We start from the raw sequence: 19,051 nt of genomic DNA on the forward strand, positions 1-19,051 counted from the left end.
TCTTAGGAGCCTGAGATTGACTGCATGTCAGAAGAAGGATACAAATTGAATAAAGTAAAAGGCGATATTGAATTCCATAATGTAACCTTCAATTATCCCTCCAGGCCAGATGTTAAGGTATTCAAATGCTTTCTGAAACATGTTTTTGTTTATTAAAAAACAATACAGATGACATATGCTTCAAGTCATAGTGAAATAATTGCCAATGCAAAGGGTCAAAGTATTTAATATATGTGATATTAAGTAAAACTGTAAACATTGCACAATATTCAGCACCATTCACGACTCCTCGGATACTGAAGCAGTTCATGTCCAAATGCAGCAAGACCTGAACAATATCCAGGCTTGGGCTGACAAGTGGCAAGAAACATTTGCACCACACAAGTGCCAGGCTATGACCATCTCCAACAAGAGTGAGACTAACCATTAGTACTTGACATTCAATGGCATTACCTTCTCTGAATCCCCCACTATCAACATCCTGGGGGTAACCATTGACCAGAAACAGAATTGGACTAGCCATATAAATACTGTGGCTTCAAGAGCAGGTCAGAGACTAGGGGTCCTGCAGCAAGTAACTCATCTCCTGACTCCCCAAAGCCCACCCACCTTCTACAAGACACTAGTCAGGAGTGTAACAGAATACTCTCCAGTTGCCTGGATGAGTGCAGCTCCAACAACACTCAAGAAACTCGACGCCATCCAAGACAAAGCAGCCCGCTTGATTGGCATCCCTTCCACAAACAATCACTCCCTCCACTACTGAAGAACAGTGGCAGCAGCATGTACCACCTACAAAATGCACTGCAGAAACTCACCAAGAGTCCTTAAGCAACACCTTCCAAATCCATGACCATTACCATCTAGAAGAACAAGGGCAGCAGATACATGAGAACACCACAACCTTGAAGTTCCCTTCTAAGTCACTTTCCATCCTGACTTGGAAATATATCACCGTTCCTTCACTGTCACTGGGTCAGAGTCCTGGAACTCCCTCCCTAACAGCACTGTGGGTGTACCTACACCACAGGGACTGCAGCAGTTCAAGAAGGCAGCTCACCATCACCTTCTCAAGGGCAGTTAGGGATGGGCGATAAATGCTGGCCTAACCAGTGAAGTCCACATCCTATACATGGATAAAAAAATACTTATAGCACGTTGGTCCTGAAAGCTATCTTCAGAATTTATGACATTATTACACCATTATTGCATTAAAAGGATCAAAAAAAGTCATGTTTAGCACATTTTGCTGGTTATATGCTAATAATGTACTAAAAGTGGGTTTTGTTTGATAAGATGAAAATGACAGACTAAAAAAGCCCCATCTAGCCTGCCCCATATTGTTGTGATGCCAAATGTATCACAATATAGATACTCCCCATCCAGAGTCATGTGATCTCCTAGGAGTGGTGAAAAACCAGACAAAATCTCAGGGCATTGGCGAAGAGAGTCCGGGATACTTCCTCTGCAGCCTTAACAGGCAATCAAACTAATCCATGTCGTTTTGACTCTCTGATATCACAAACACCAATATTATGTCTTTGGATACCCACCTCTTTTACAAGGTGAACTCTGTCTTAGCCAGAAACAACTCTAGCTCTGAATACAGTGAATTGGTATTTAGTGTTTCATAGGTCTGCTCTTCTCTGGGAAAAGAAGAATCGCCTAACAGCCAATCTAGTTCTGCTCTTACATGATTTGTAAACATGAACCTCGGTCCTCCATAATTTATTAATCTGAAACAAGAATCCTTATGAACTGCTTTTAGTATCTTGCCTATTATTAATGGCTAAGTTAATAAATCTATAGTTACCTGGTTCTGCCTTTGACCCTTTTTTTAAATTTGGAATTATGTCAGCATTTTAAAAATCTTTTTGGTAGATTTGTCCAAGCCATGGATGCACGGTTCCATAGAAACAGTATCCAGCAATGTGCATGAATCCCCTGCTTTTAGGACAATTATACACTCTGAGAAAGTTAGACCCATATTAGGCAGGTGCTGCTGCTGCCCCACTCACTGATGTAGGGGGATATTACGGGGTAAAGAGACTTGAAGATCTCCAACTTTATGATGTCTCAGTTCATGGAACATTTTTTTCAAACCCATCCCTGAGCTGGGACATGTTTGTGAAGTCTGGAAAACTTATTTATTTATTTTATAAAACCTTCAGGAAACCTCATCCCGCCCATGGATGAGATTTCCTGAAAAACGCGAAGGCCGCTTCGGATCTTCGCCCGCCCACCAGCCTTAAGGTTGGACGGGCCGCGTTCTTAACAAATTTAATTACTTTTTTAATGGCCTTAATCGGCCTTTGACAGTTCGGCAGGTGTGCAGCTTTCTCTGGCATGTGCCCGCTGAACAAAATGTCGAAATGACACACGACGACATCAGGATGCACGCCTGATATCATCGCACGTCATTTACACATCGGCATGTTGGGCCAGCCCCCGCATGCCAACCAAAAGATTCAATGGCTTTCAGACCGCACCTTCCCACAGCATTATGGATGTGTTAATTACCGTGTTGCTCCTTAACTAAATTAAAAATAAATGAATATTTAAAGACATCACCACTACAGATCTACTGTTTGCTGGTGTATACATCAATGATTAACTTACTTTACTCACGTGGTTTATAACTTGCCTTTATACCAGATTCTTGACCGGCTCAATATGGTGATTAAAGCAAGTGAAACAACAGCCTTTGTTGGACCAAGTGGGTCTGGTAAAAGCACAACAGTACAGCTCATTCAGAGGTTCTATGATCCTAAACATGGAATGGTATGCTTTCAAATTGTTTTCAAAAATAATAAATAAATATTTAAGGGTTTGTATGATTGCCTGCCTTTAATTATATGGATAAACTTTTTGTATAACTTACCGTCATAGTCATTTGGAATATTATAGTTTGCAGCATAAACCATTACTCTCTCAGCTGTAGAATCTCACTTTTTATTCATACCTGCAATATTCAGAATGCATTTAAAAACCTCAGGTTATTAATTTGTTGTTAAAGTCCCTGGTTTTGACTTTACTCTGGTCGATTTCTCACTGGAGATGTGGCAATGCAGTGCTTCCAGCCACAGTTGTAAATCTACTGTGGCCATATTACAGTTTCCGGCATTGGGTTTGTCGTCATAGGTCAAGCTCCCTGACAAGCAATATAAGAACTAATAGCAACTAACTGAGATCAAAATGGCTTGCTTGAGGGTATGCTGCAAGGCAAAAAGCCTCTGAGTTTTTAGACTCTTCAGAAGAGGTTTTATTGGCCCATATAAGAGAAAGGGAGCAATTATTTGGTACCAATGGAAAGAGGCCAAATGAAAGTTGGCTTAAACACAATGCAAGAAGATAGCTTAGCCAATCCATGAATCTTACATAGCAATTATGTGCTGGAAAACAGTTGAATGACCTCCTCGGCTAACCAAGGTAACTAAGGGTAGTTGAACCTTATAACAATGCAGCGTGAAAAGCATATTTCACATTTGCATTCATCTTACCTTTAATAGGATGAACACCAATTACAAATTATCAGAAATACTCATAAGAAACCTCTCCCCTTTCCAATTGAGATGTTTTCACTTATTGAAACGTGGCCAGAAATTTCCCCTCGTTGGGGGGGGTTGTGTGGGGGCAGGCGTAATCCCGATCGGCACCTCCGATCGGGGACAGGCCGCCATTTTACATGGGCCGACCAATTAAGGCTGAGTGCTCCCTATGCAGGCAGGTGGGGGCAGGATTTCCTGAAACGTTCCCTGTGCTCTTTTGCACGCAGAGAACACCCTGAGGCACCTCTGTGCCTCAGGGAGGTTTGTTTCAATACTAAACTTTTAAATAAAGATTTTTAACACTTTTAAAACATACCCCCTCATGTGACACTATCACGTGAGCTGGGACATGTCAAAGAAAAAAAGTTAGAAATTTTTATTAGATTTTAAAGCACTTCATGAAATCTCATCCCACCTGTGAATGAGATTTCATGAGAAACATGAATCTTAAGGTTGGATGGGCAGCTCATTGAATTGAATGAATTAGGTTTTAAATGGCCCTAATAGGCCTTTGACAGTTCAGCGGGTGTGCAGCCGAATTGGCTGCCCACCCGCTGAACTGAAAATCTAAATGGCGATTGGTGACATTGGGACGCCCGTCCGACGTCACCGCGCGCCATTTTACACATCAGTGAGCGGGCTCCGCTCCCGCTCGCCAACAGGAAAATTCTTCCCATGAAGTCAAGAAGTAAAAGCCTCATAAAGATGTGTAGGTGTTCCTTAGCTGTACAGAATTGAGCACAGATTCCAGGCTAATGATTGGGTATAATATCTGCCTGCTCAGGTAGATGTAAAACATTCCATGATATCTTTTGCAAAAAAAGAGCAGAGAGTTTCCTGGTGTCCTGACCAACAATCATCTCTGAACCAACAGCACCAAAATAAAACAAAAGCAGCTGGTCATTTATCTCATTATGCACAAATTGTTTACCTTATTAACTACAGTAACCACAAAAGTAATGCATTAGCTATGAAGTACTTTGCAATATCCTGAAGATGGAAATGGTGCTGCAGTAAATGCAAGTTATTTCTTTGTACAAAGCAATAGACAGTTAGGGCTGAATTTTCACCTTGGCATGCGGGCGCGTGCCTGACACACACGAGCGTGAAATAGCACACGTTGAGGTCAGGTAAGCATCCCGATGTCCTCGCGCACTCACGAGATTTTTCAGTCATTGGATGTGTGCGGAGTCAGCAGTGTGCCCGCCGACAATTAAGAGGGTTGTTAAGCCCATTAACCAATTAATTAAATAGAATTTTTCCCTGCTCATCCAACCTTACGTTTGGCGGGCGGGTGAATAGGCCAAGCAGCCTTTGCATTTATGAGGAAACCTCATCCACAGGCAGGATTAGGTTTCCAATGTTAATTAAAAATAAAATAAAAGTTTTCAGAACTCATTTGCAACATGTCTCTGCTCACGTTACACAGTCAGGGGACATGTTCTCATTTATAAAAACTTTACTTTTAATGTGGAAAATCTTCAGCTGTCTGAGGCAGTTCTGTGCATTCAGGGAATGTTCTGTGAGCGCACCTGCGCGCATGCGCTGACATTCATGCCGCCCCCCCCCCCCACCCACCCAGGCAGCGCTGAGTTTCAGTGCATGATTCATGCTGGCTGGCCATTAATTGGCCAGTGGGGAGAGAAAAGGGATCTTAAATTAGTTTGGATTTTTTCTTGCCAAAGTATATTGTGCACCTATTAGGCAAAATGAATATCTAGAACAGCATTCATGTTTGAGATTCAATTTAGATCATCTCACATTCCATAAAGTAGATATTTTTATTTATTTCTTAAAAACAATATTAATATTTATAGATCATATTTGAAATAACGAACAGATTATATTAAATTAACTTGTTTAATATAGAATACCTCATATATATTGTGTTGTTATAAATTTGACCTGCTCTTGCAGGTCACTCTGGATGGCCACGATATCCGCTCTCTGAACGTCCAATGGCTACGTTCTTTGATTGGAGTTGTTGAACAGGAGCCCGTCTTGTTTGCCACCACCATCGAAGAGAATATTCGCTATGGTTGTGATGGTTTGACAAAGGACCAGATTGTCAGAGCAGCCAAGGAAGCTAATGCATACAACTTCATTATGGATCTGCCAGAGGTATCATCTAAAAATTACTCTTCACATGTGGCAAGAGTAGGTATTATCCAATTAGTGTAGTGGCTCAATGGAACAGGCTCCCAGACAATATAATTAATGTTAGCTTAATTAAACTCTTTAGTTCAGAATTGTACAGAACAAGTACAGATTGAAATAATCAAATTTTATGGTCCCTCCCACCAGCGGGACTTCCCTGCCCCGCCGAAATCAATGGACTTTTGAACAGCTCGCCGCATTTTACGACTCCACCTCCGGCGCTACTGGCCATAAAATTCCACCCAAATGCTCTAATGAAGATAATAACCTAAGATAAAAATGGCACATAGAAATAAAATCTTTATTTAACAGGATCACCAAACAACTGTCCTTCTTGCATTGAAAGACTTTCAGTGTTGCTCTTTCATAAATTAGATCTGCAGGGGTGGAATTTTAATGATCCCGTCATGGCGGGGACGGGATTGTAAAATGCATCGAGTCATTCAAAAGACCATTGACTGCGGCGGGTCCGTAAAATCCCACCGGTGTAAAACTCCGCCCCAGGATATTATCACTGCACCTATATGATGTTGTACTAATCTCCAACATAAGAGGGACACATTAGATTATTTTTGCAAATATCCTGAAAATCAGTGCTATTATTAGACTGCTATACTTGTTCTATAATATAGAAACGAAAGAAAAATATACTGACAATCTTTTAAAACTATGTGAATTACTCTTTTTATTAAACACCATGAAATACTTTGTTAAGGATAGTATATTATTCCTTGTATCAGGTCGTTTATATATTTTTGGTAATAGCCAAGATACTTTTGCAGTCACAGAATATTTGAATGGTGTGCCATGCTCTGAAAACAAATACCTGTTTTATTTAAATTTCATTTTTGCTGAATATTTTGTATATTTGTATTCTTCCAAATATAGGGTCTACTTGCTCATTCACATTCATTTTCTTTCAGAAATTTAATACTCTTGTAGGCGAAGGTGGAAGTCAAATAAGTGGAGGACAAAAGCAACGTATTGCCATTGCTCGAGCTCTTGTGAGAAACCCCAAAATTCTGTTGCTGGACATGGCAACTTCAGCACTAGACAACGAGAGTGAAGCAACTGTTCAAAATGCACTGGACAAGGTGTGCTTTTATTACAAGGTTACAGAAAACTGGCAGATATGTCCCCTGAAATTTCCTTCAGCTTAACAACCTCCCCGGGTTCTCCAGTCTTGTATGCCGGCCTTTACTGCATCCCTCCTCAGCACACTCCCCTGTCTTTATCCTATCTTTCGTGGTTGTGCCTTCATCTGCCTATAGGCCCCACTTCCATGATTTTTCTCCCAAAACCTGTCTGCCTCTCTATCCCCTGCTCTCCCTGTAAGCCTATCTCTTTTATAAGTTTTTGATGACCCTGCTTCCTTATTTGCTCATTGGCTTGATGATGTCTTTACACCTTTTGAAAAGCGCTTTGGATATTTTTCAACTTTAAAGGCACTATATAAAGGATTATTGTTGTTGCTATTATTCTTTTTGTTATATTGAATTATTGTTTTACCAGCTATCTGTTGTCCTATATAGTTTGGTTAATGAAGTAATTATACATCATTATCATTTTTAAAGAGACTAAGTTCAGAATTTCTGAAAGCATGTTGAAATTATTTTTGTGCAAAGGTTCGGTTGGGTCGAACAACAATCTCTATCGCTCATCGTTTATCCACAGTAAGAAATGCTGATGTGATCATTGGTTTTGAGCATGGAAGAGCTGTAGAACGGGGAAAACATGCAGAACTACTTGAAAGAAAAGGGGTTTATTTTACTTTGGTAACTCTGCAAAGCCAGGGAGATAAGGCTCTCAATGATAAATCAAGGCAAAGTAAGAAACTTTAACTCCTCTTTTTGTGAAGCAATAACTTTATTTACTCTGTTAAAAACAAAATGCTCATTGAGTAACTTTATAACAAACGACGGAAATATTTTTGGTTACTTTCTAAGTTTACTCATTTCTTCGTGGCAGCAAATCGCCCGCTTGAAGAACCAACAATTGAAAACCAACAGGCTTTCAGAAGAGGGAGCTATCGAGCAAGTTTACAGTAAGAAGCAAAAATATACTGCAGTAGAATCCTTCATGACAAGCTGAGTAGTTGACACCTACGGCCATCTCACTGTCCCAACAAAGGTTTCCCTCTAATGCAAAATACTGCAGGTGCAAGAAAACTGAAATAAAAACAAAAAAAAAATACTGGAAATACTCAGCAGATGAGATAGTATCTTTAGAAAAACAGAGTTAATAGGCTGGATTTTCATGAGCTGGGAAGACTCTGTGGAGGGGTGATAATGGCGGCAGGGACCCAATTTCGAGACTCCCGACCCAGTTTCTGGAGTTTCCTGTTTTTAATAGCGCTGTTTAACAGTGTGGGCTGAGATTAGGTCAGCTTTTAAAGGACTCTGAGGTGGTGCGACACATAGTCTAGATGTGGAAAACTCTTCAAAGGTAAGTTCAAAAGCTCTTACCCAGGACCCCCCGGTAATCTATACCCCCACCCAGCCCCATGGCTTCTCATACCCTCCATGCTGAGCTATGCCCCCCAACCATCCCCACAGCCCCTCATACCCTCCATGCCAAGCTACGCCTCCACCTACACCCAACATTCATATCCCCATGCCAAGCCATGGCACTTCAATGCCCATTCACCTACTGTATAGAACCAATCAACCCTAAAGTGACAATAACGTGTTTAAAAATGTCATTCATAAATTTCCACTTTCTTAAAAATAACTTTCACTACAGGCTTTTCTAACACAAAGTGCCATAGCTTGGCATGAGCCGGAGGCATATGACGGTCCACTGGAATGGGTAAGGAGGGGTTAAAGTTTGGCATGAAGTATATGAGGGGTCATGGGGGGTGGTGAGGGCCATATCATGGCATGGAGGGTATGAGGGGCCATGGGGGTGGTCGGGGAAAGCTTGGCATGGGGGTATGAGCAATGTTATGATTCTTGGCCTGACCCTAAGACGTTTGGGGAGATTCAGTTAGGACCAATAATGTTGTGTTTAAAATAGATAGAAGTTGAGATTCAAGACACCTGCTTTTGGAATAAAGGCACAAGGTTCCACAGGTTTTGAGCAAACAAAAACAAACTTTACTGTACATGCTCAGAAAAGAGTATTGCTGAAAAATAGTCATGTCAAAGGTTTTTGTCTTGCACTCACCAGGACATGTCACAAGAATACCAATATAAGGGCAAAACAGCAATTTATACTGTATGTGAAGACAGTGCTGATTGGTTGGCAAGTGGAATCTGATTGGTAGAAGCATTGCCATGGAGAATGCACCACTGATGGTGACTGACAGTTAACTGCCAAGCATTGTTTGAAATTTAAATCAGGCAGCTCGACCTGACTGGTCAAGGTTTTGACCTGAGGAATGACTGTCATTCACTTTGTTTAGCTGAAACAGGTGCACTATGTGTACATTATCTCTGCAAAAATCAAGGCCCTGTGTATTAATATATATAGCTTCCAGTGCATGTAAATGTACCACACTGTAAGCCTGACTGACAATCTTAAATTGGCTGTCAAGGTAATTCTTAGTACACTGAGGGCTATTTAGCAAACGTTGTCCAATTGCAGAATCATATTGAATGTTGGACACTGTGTTTTGAGTTTTGCAAACATGGGCTGGTTGGGTATGGTCTTGCCCATTGCAGACAGTGGCTGGGGGATACTGTGATATGATATCCACCAGTGTTTGGGATGTACGACCTACATAGCTAGCATCACACTGGCACTGAAATCCATTTGCCACATTACTCATTTGTGCGAAAGGCAGAACATCTTTTTGGCTTGATGGCAGCATCCTGTTAGTGGCGAATATCACTCATGTTGCTACTGCATAGTAGCAGCGTGAAGCAGCTAGCTTCACCTGTTGCTCAAATTTTTGAGAGACTTTGCTCTTCCGGGTAATCTGAGGTAGACTGGGCATTTTTTAGGGCCAAGAGTAATGGCCTTAGGCTCGTTCATGAGTTTGCGTGATATACAGCATGAAATGATCTGATCAGAGTAGCCATTATTCTGCAGGATGCTTTTGATGCGCCCTACTTCAGCATCAAACTTGCATGGTGAGCAAATGGCTCAGGCCCTTTTTACAAGGTTGCTGATAAGAACAACTTTATAGCGCGAGGAACTGTCAGAATCCCAATGTGTATATTGATCAGTGAAGGTAGGCTTGCGGTAAACCGTGGTAGAGAACTTCCCGGCAGATTTCTCAACTAGTATGTCAAGGAAGGGAAGTTCATTTGACTGCTCCATTTCAAAGGTGAGTCTGAGCGTAGGATGGAACCCATTAAGACATGTAAGGGAATTATTACGTGCTGTAGATTTAAATATAGCATATCATCCAAATACCAGAAGTGGGCGAGGGGTAGGAGGTTAGGTGCCATTCCACCAAAAACGCATTTCTGATGGAACCCAACAAAGATGTTTGCGAGAGCTGGGCCTAGAGGGGACCCCATGGCAACACCTTTTATTTGGGCATATGTAGTATCATTAGTACTGAACTCAGCTGTGCGAGTTGCTGAGATCATAAGTTCATTGAATACTGATTCACGCAATGGTGGCAGGTCTAGATTGCTATGATATAATGATGCAGCAGAAATATCTATGGATTCATAAGTAGAACATTGGTGAATAGGCTAGCTATGTTTAATGAGCACATGGACAAGCATTGCAATTGATATGCAAGTCTTGTAAGGAATATGAAGAAATCCTTCACTTTGTATGTGGAAAACTTATTCAAAACTGGTTTGAGCAGAATTTGAGTAATGTGATATATAACTCATGCCTCAGGGCAATGCCTTGACCAATCAGGGTCAGGATGCATGGTTTAAATTTCAAACAATGCTTGGCAGTTAACTGTCATTCACCATTAGTGGTGCATTCTCCATGGCAATGCCTCTACCAATCAGAGTCCATTTGCCAACTAATCAGCACTGTCTTCACATACAATATAAATTGTTGTTTTCCCCTTATATTGGTATTCTTGTGAAGTGTCCTGATGAGTACAAGACAAAAAGCTTCAACCTGTCTGTTTTTTCAGCAATACTCAAGCCCTGTACTACCTAACAACAATAAGTTCAGAAAGATAAAACAATTCACAATTTGTATCTTATCCTCTAACATTCAGGGTAAGTGTGAGGTATGTGTGAATTAACAGATGAACTGTAGTTAAACACACCACACTTCAGAGTAATTGATGGATGCAACCAAGACAGAGTCCATGGATTTCTCAAAAACACACCCAGATGTCAGTCACCACCAAGTCAAACAATCTCTTTGAAACTCTGTCTCACATTGAATTTCCAGCTTCACCTTCAAAGATCTCACTTTGGAATTCTCTCCAAAAGTCACTCCCACCAGGATTGCTTTAACAATGGCTCACCTCAAAGTGTTTCAATCTCGCCTTCCAAGATTCCTTTTCCCTAGATTCCTGAATACACTCAAACACTATCTCAAAAGCACAATTTCAGCTCTTTGGCTATGCCAAGCAGAACACCACTGCTCTGAAGAGGTACTTCTGTCCCAGAAGCCCACAATAACTGCAGCTCTTTCTTTAATTTGGACCCCATTTCTTATCTTCCTTCTTTTAGTATACTTAACAGGACCTATTCCTATTACTGTGTCTGTGACACTTCTGGCTGACTCCCCCAAAACTGACTGACTGACAACTGTTGATCACTGATTCTTGAACTGATCTGGTGGCCTATCAAAACACTGCCAGAGAGTCCTACCCTTGTTACTAGGCAGGAACTAATCTAACAAGCATTTGAATATTCTGTACCTTAAATGTTACGATCTCCACAGACAGCTAATTTAGCACCAAGGGACACAAAGATCAATGGATTTCATGATAGGGGCCACAGGGGGTGCGGGTATAGTTTGGCATTGGGGTATGAGGGGCCATGGGGAGTGAGTGGAGGGACATGGCTAGGGCATGGGGAATGTGGGGGGAGGGGTGAACGGGTGTGAGTGGTGAGGGCTAAAGGGTTCCACTGTTTAATAATAACTGGGACAAAGCCCTACAGCACCAAGGTGGGCCTTTCCCACAGCCCGCCATGGCACCCAGCAGCTCCTGTGGCTGTCTCCGAACTCTTTCCAGGGTTGCTTAGCCTGACTGCAGCCCACACCCACATCACCCAACAGCCCACCCAATCCCCACACTACGCAATGAAAATCCCAGCGTTGCTGGCACTTTCTCCCAAAACGGGTGTGCCAAGCCAGGAAATTTCCCAACTCCCACTACCCACTCAAAGATGACAATCCAGCCTAATGTTTCAGTTTGAAGAAATGTTAACTCTGCTTCCCTCTCATTGCTTGACCTGCTGAGTATATCCAGCATTTTCTGCTTTATTAAACTTTTTTGTCTCCCGCCCCCACCAGGTCCACTGCTGCCTGTCCCTTTCACACCTGCTGCATGCAAATATTAGAATGGGCACAGGGCCCAGGTCCCAGAGGATTTTCCTTCTTTCTGTCCTATGTTACCAACACTTCTTGGGATCACCTTGGGAAAGTGGCAGTGGGCCATGGTAAATAATGGTATATTGTTCTGAAGTGATGTGTCCATTCCGCCCCAATGATTTGTTAATAAAAGGTCTCAATCTCTGCTGAGGCCCATCAATGGTTTGTGATTTCCAATCTTTGAAACATTTCCACTCCTTTAAGATCCATTCCAACTTTCACCTCTGTCCTTTCTCAAATAGGATAGCTCTCGCATATTAAATTCTTCAATATATATAGCCTTCTAGAGTGCCTTTGTCTGAGTTATTGCCTACTTTGAAATAAATAGCTATTTAGTGAGTAAAGCAGCATTCTAGGGGATGACCCCTCAGTTGTGCGTCACTTTTAGCATTATAATGCATCCAAGCTTCACAAAGGCAAGCGCATCCCTGTAACATCCATTTACAGACTGCCTGTGCATCAAGAATAATTTCATCCAGATGCATGTTTTGATTTAATTCCAGTGCACAATTATACCTAATTGATCTCTAACTTTGTTTAGATTAAACAACTTGATTAAATTCTTCAAGTTTTAATAATGCAAAAGGACAATGATAATCACAAAACTGTTTCCTTCCTTAATACTTTTCAATTGAACCAACTGAACCTGTTGTTGTTTTAAAATATATATTGGAAAATATAACAGTACTAGAAATCATATATCTGCAGATCCTCAATTCGTCAGCGTTCTAGGTCTCAGACGTCAAACCTACTTGCTGATCTGTCTGTGCCCGGAGATGTTGCTTCAACTGTCCGTCTTTCCTCTGGGTATCTTGATGATAAAGACAAGGTTGGAAATTCCATTAATTTAATATAAAATCCATTGTCAATTACCTGACTAGATTTATTTTATTGTGGGCAGAAGAAAAGTCACTTGTGATATTAAGTTGAGAAGAACAAAAAATGAATGATCAGGTGTCTCAGGGAGAAGAATGAGAGCAGAGTTCACAGTGATTTCCTCAGAATCCAGCAAGTTGATCCACTTCTTTCTGTTATATCTTATTCACAAGGAAAATAATATATCCTTTATTGTCCAGTTTAATCTTTCGAGAAAAGGTATTTTCCATGATTTTTTTCTTCAAACTTGCAAAACTGAAATGCAATTTTTTTTTTAAAACAAGTATGCATTGCTTTCAGTTCTGCTGTATTGGATTTTATAACAGACTGAGTATATCAGGAACTCTTGTGTTACATTAATAAACAGTGCAAAGCAGAATCTTGCTCCTATGGCACAATAAACTCTCCAGTCCCACTGGAGCAATCATATTTGTAATTAAGCTCTAAAGTGTTTCATCTAGGATGTCTATCAGGCAATGACAGATAAATTTATTCTTTGCATTATAAGAATATCTCTGCAAAATTTTAGATCTAACAAAACTGGTTTGGGAATCGATAACAAATGTAAGGAACAATAAGATGTTATGATGTTAAGTAAAATACACCCTAAATCCTCGGGGGAGAGAAACTAAAAACATAAGCAAAGCTCTAACTAATTTTTCAGGAGCTCCCTGAATCAGAGAGGGGATTTTTTCCAAATTTAAAGTGTGAATTTGCAATGATAAAATCCAATTGTCAAAGCTCTAAAAGCATTAATAACCTGGCTTGTAGTTTTTAAACACTGAGAAGTGGGACAGCAATAGAGAAGAGTAAGGACCATCTCTGCAAAGTGGTTCAGCTAGCAACTATCTCAAATATTGGGAGCATTGGTCTGTGCTTCCAAGCATGAGATGTTTGCAGCACAGTCTGGAGCCCTCCTACTGCCTGTGGTAGTGTAGTGTATTGTTTTAGACCCTTTTCTTGATGTTGTCCATTCTCCCTCGACATACATTCTTGTTGGCTTTCAACCTACCTTAGCAGCCTCTTTTCTGTTCCCATTATCTTCTGGTCTTCAATGACCACATATCCTATAGTCTCTTTCCCCTTCTTCCTCCCATCCACCTAACCAGAATGTAGGCACAGGGAGGGAGGAAAGCAGTAAAGAGAAAAGGACAAGGGAAAGAAAAGTAGATGAGAGAGAGATAAGCAGGAGGAATTGGAAAGAAACAAATGGGAGAGGAGAGAAAGAGAGGAATAATAAAAATAGGAAAAGGAATGAATCAATAAAGAAGAGAAAGGATAGGATACTAAAAGAGAAATTCAAAAAAAAATCTAGAACCATATTATAATTAATGGTCAACATCAATTTCAAAAGGTAAAGTCTTGTTTGACCAACATTATTAAATTCTTTGAAGAATTAGTAAAGAGGAGACTGGGGTAATGTAGTACATCAACATTGATTTCCAAAAGACCTTTGAATAGGTACAATATAACAAACTAATTAATAAGATCAGGGTATGAGAAGTCAAGGGACATATAGCAGAAAGAATAACATGCTGGCAACAAGACAGAAAGCAGAGAGTAGTAGTATTGAATCTTAGTTAGACTGCACCTGCATATTGTGTACAATTCTGCTTACCACAGAAGAAAAAAAGAATATTGAGACACTGGAGAGGGTGCAGATAAGATTTACAAGGATGATACCAGAACTGCAAGGTTACTCCTATTAAGAAAGGTGGAAAAGCCTGGGCCTCCGTTCACTTGAATAGAAAAAGCTGATGAGTGACTTAATGGAGGTCTTTTATAAAAAGCTCTGACAGAGTACACATAGAAAGGGTGGGAAAATGCAAAAGCAGAGGCCATCAATATAAAATAGTCACCAAGAAATCAAATTGGGAATTCAGAAGAAACCTCGTTACCCTGAGAATGGTGAGAATGTGGAGAATGTGGAATTCCCTACCATGGGGAGTAATTAATGTGAATAGTATAGATGCATTTACGGGAATACTAGACAAGCACATGAAAGAAAAGAAAATAGATGGGTTATGCTGCTATAATTAGATGAGGAAGGATGGGAGAAGGATCAAATAGAGCATAAATACCATGGACTGGTTGGGCAGATTTGCCTGTTTCTGTGCTGTATATCCTATGTAAGAACTGGTTTATTCTCAATAACTCTGTTGTAAATACTTGTTGAAGATACTACTTCTATATAAGGAAATTAACCAATAAAGAGAAAGAAATTAGTGATGTACATACACAAAAATGGAAAAGGACATAGACATACTCAGGAGGCTCATGGTACATAGAACGGGAAGAAATACAAAACATGGCAAAAAGGTGTGTATGGTGGGAAGGAGATAAGGAAACTAAATATGGAAGCGAAGAAGAAATAATGTTAAAAGCAAAAAACTGCAGATGCTGGAAATCCAAACTAAAAACAAAAATAAAAATAAAAACACCTGGAAAAACTCAGCAGGTCTGACAGCGTCTGTGGAGAGGAATACAGTTAACGTTTCAAGTCCGTATGACTCTTCAACAGAACTAAGGAAAAATAGAAGAGAGGTGAAATATAAGCCGGTTTAAGTTGGGGGGTGGGGGAGGGGTGGGGGGTGGTGTGGGACAAGTAGAGCTGCATAGAGGGCCAATGATAGGTGGAGATTGCCAAAAGATGTCATAGACAAAAGAACAAAGAGGTATTGACAGTGGTGATAGTAGCTAAGAAATGTGCTAATAGGTAACAGTAATGGTAGAAAGCAGGACGAGCAAGGTACAGATAGCCCTAGTGGGTGAGGTGGCGGGAAGGAATCGAAATAGGCTAAAAGGTAGAGATAAAACAATGGATGGAAATACATTTAAAAATAATGGAAATAAGTGGGAAAAGAAAAATCTGTATAAATTATTGGAAAAAAGTGGGGTTGGAAAGGGGGTGGAGATGGAGGAGAGAGTTCATGATCTAAAGTTGTTGAACTCAATATTCAGTCCGGAAGGCTGTGAAGTGCCTAGTTGGAAGATGAGGTGCTATTCCTCCAGTTTGTGTTGAGCTTCACTGGAACATTACAGCAGGCCAAGGACGGACATGTGGGCATGAGAGCAGGATGGAGTGTTAAAATGGCAGGAATAATGTTAGAAGGGAAAGAAGAGAGAAAACAGTATTGGCATGAGAAGTTGGCTCCTTAACTTGGACTTCTCTTCCACCTAGAAAACAAGTTCAGCAAAGTCCAATTTAATCTACCTGATGCCTTGACTTTGTAAAGGAAATTAATGGCAAATTGGCTGAGATGAGAAAAGGGCAAGGCACTGCTTATAGAGGAATAAGAGGAGTGATAGGTGGAACCCTTCAGGTGTTACAGTTCTTTAAGCAGCATTTCTTAATGAGATGATGAACAGTTAACAAGTAATATCATCAAATTTATAAATGCCTTAATTTGTGGAACTATCACTGAGGTTCCCTGGTTCCAAGATTAGCTAGAAAATAATATAGTCTGAAAAAGCCAAGCTTCAAGCTTCTACGGGATATTTCCTCCATTCTAGGTTACTATTGACTGCATCTTGGGCTGGATACCCTTTGATGAATAAGTTATAATGATGAAGGGGGAGGAATATCTCTGAACTTCAGTGGATGCAAGGCATATGTAACAGTCCAAATGATTTGTTTTGAATTTTAAGTAAATCAAATATGACCATTCATAATTCAAGATTTGATTTTTGCTAAATTTTGCATTTTGGTCCTAGAAACAGCCACTTTTATTTTCTCATTGCTCTTTCACAGTATGTAGGCATTGCTGACTAGGGTGGCATTTGCTGTCCACCCCTAATTGCCATCAAGAAGGTGGTGGTGAACTGCCTTCTTCAACCACTGCAGTCCATGGGGTGCAGGGACACCAACAGTGCTGTTAAGAGAGCTCCAGGATTTTGACCCAGCGAGAGTGAAGCAATGGCAGTATAGTTCCAAAGCAGGATGGTGTCTGGTTTGGAGGGGACCTTGCAGGTGGTGGTGTTCCCATGCATCTGATGTCCTTGTCCCTTCTAGTTGGTAGAGATTGTGGGTTTGGAAGGTGCAATCAAAGGATGCTTAACAATTTGCTGCAGTGCATCTTGTATGTGGTACACACTGCTGCCACTGGTTGTCTGGTGGAGGGAGTGAATGTTACTGGATGGGGTGCCAATCAAGCAAGTTGCTTTGTCCTGGATGGTTCAGCTTCTTGAGTTTTGTAGGAGCTGGACTCATCCAGACAGGTGGAGAGTATTCCATCACAATCTTGACTTGTGCCTTGCAGATGGTGGACGGCTTTTAAGAGACAGGAGGTGAGTTACCCACCACAGGATTCCTAGCCTCTGACCTGCTTTTATAGCCACGGTATTTTTATGGCCAGTGATAATCCCAGAGTGTTGATACTGGATGAATTCAGCATAACTGAAGTCTCTCATCCCTGGAACCATTCTTGTGAATCTTTTCTGCACCCTCTCTAATGCCTTCACATCCTTCCGAAAGTGTGGTCCCAGAATTGGACGCAATATTTCAGTTGAGGCCGAACCAGTGTTTTATACAGGTTTAACATAACTTCCTTGCTTTTGCACTCTATGCCCCTATTGATAAATTCCTGGATGCCATATGCTTTATTAACCACTCTCCCAATCTGTCCTGCTACCTTCGATGATTTGCGCACATATACCCACAGGTCCCTCTGCTTCTGCATCCTCTTTAGAATTGTACCCATCATTGTCTCTCTGCATTCTTCTTACCAAAAAGGAGTCATTTCACACACCTTTGTATTAAATTTCATATCTTTTTATATCTCTCTTTGTTGCTGTGGTCTTCCATGGTCTAAATATTAGTTTGACAATCATGCAAATCTTTAAAGAAAAAATAAAAAGGTATCAAGTTTTATTAATTGGTTTCAACTGTCCTTCACTCAGAATTGAAAGCCACCCAAGAGTCAATGCCATCTCAGCATTCAGATGAGTTTTGAATGAATTCACAATCATGTTCAGCTAATTTACATTTTTTATTACCAGTGCAGTGCTCTCTTTACTCTATCACATCACAAAATTTGATTGTTTTTTTCTTAATAGCTGCCATCCAGTATATGGTCTATAAATTTAATCTGGACTAATTTAATTATAGTCTAAAAGAGATTTATTTTACAATAAGGTAATGGAGAAGGAGGGGGAGGAAGAGGAGGAGGAGAATATTGAGCCTGCACCTGTGACTAGAATTCTCAAATACAATGTTGCTGAATGGCCGTATATGTTGCTTGGTTCACTTGGTGCTGCTGTTAATGGTGGAGTCAGTCCAGTCTACGCACTGTTATTCAGTCAGATTCTTCGGGTAAGAAAGTTCTTTTTCCCATTTTACTGTTAATTTAATTTGGATAACATAATCCGGGTGAAAGGTAATAATTGTTTCTTTCATCTCCCCAGATATTTTCTATGCAAAATGAAGAAGAGAAAAGGAATCAGATCAATTCAATATGCTTATTTTTTGTTATTGTCGGAATTATATCATTTCTGACACAGTTCCTACAGGTATAAACATGTTTTCTTTCAGCAAAATATTTGTTTTTGATTCTAGATTTTTCCTGGTGATTTTTGTTTGTCCCCATTAATCTTTCATGCTTTGTGGCCTGACTTTCTGCAGTTAACACCATCAGATCAGGTTTAGCACAGGCTAGCTGCAAGGACAAGTTCTGTCTAATCCACCCCAACAATACATCTTAACTCCAAAGTTTGACATATCCACCATCTATCTGACCGCTCTGAGAAAAACAATCAATTACTACTGGCCAGGTCATCTGAGCAGTGGCAATGATCATTGGATTTCCGCTGCAATCAAAAATTCCCCTGACTTGAACAGTGCTGCACAATTTTACAGGGATCTTCCAGGCCCGGCTTTCCCAGAAATGCACAGTACCAACATCCTCCAGGGAACTCTGTTGAAGCGGAGTAGAGTTTGGGGAAAACAGTAACTGCCACCGTTTTATGGCACTAGATGTCATATGATGAGCTTAAAGGTCCAGTTT

The 19,051-nt window shown here is 40.6% G+C and overlaps 1 protein-coding gene across 2 annotated transcripts in view; it reads left to right on the plus strand.

Moving 5' to 3' along the window:
* LOC121284853 (bile salt export pump-like) overlaps positions 1-19,051 on the plus strand; it is a 68,900-nt gene that overhangs the window by 19,071 nt on the left and 30,778 nt on the right. The window contains exons 5-13 of one of the 2 annotated variants that reach the window (XM_041200674.1): positions 7-117; positions 2,656-2,781; positions 5,466-5,669; positions 6,629-6,799; positions 7,331-7,532; positions 7,674-7,749; positions 12,882-13,002; positions 18,184-18,360; positions 18,453-18,557. In XM_041200674.1, the coding sequence (XP_041056608.1) occupies positions 7-117; positions 2,656-2,781; positions 5,466-5,669; positions 6,629-6,799; positions 7,331-7,532; positions 7,674-7,749; positions 12,882-13,002; positions 18,184-18,360; positions 18,453-18,557 (1,293 nt within the window). The remainder of the gene's footprint in view (positions 1-6; positions 118-2,655; positions 2,782-5,465; positions 5,670-6,628; positions 6,800-7,330; positions 7,533-7,673; positions 7,750-12,881; positions 13,003-18,183; positions 18,361-18,452; positions 18,558-19,051) is intronic. The other variant, XM_041200673.1, reaches the window with a different exon arrangement.

Source organism: Carcharodon carcharias, chromosome 12 (genome assembly GCF_017639515.1).
Source record: "Carcharodon carcharias isolate sCarCar2 chromosome 12, sCarCar2.pri, whole genome shotgun sequence".
NCBI classification, from domain to species: domain Eukaryota; kingdom Metazoa; phylum Chordata; class Chondrichthyes; order Lamniformes; family Lamnidae; genus Carcharodon; species Carcharodon carcharias.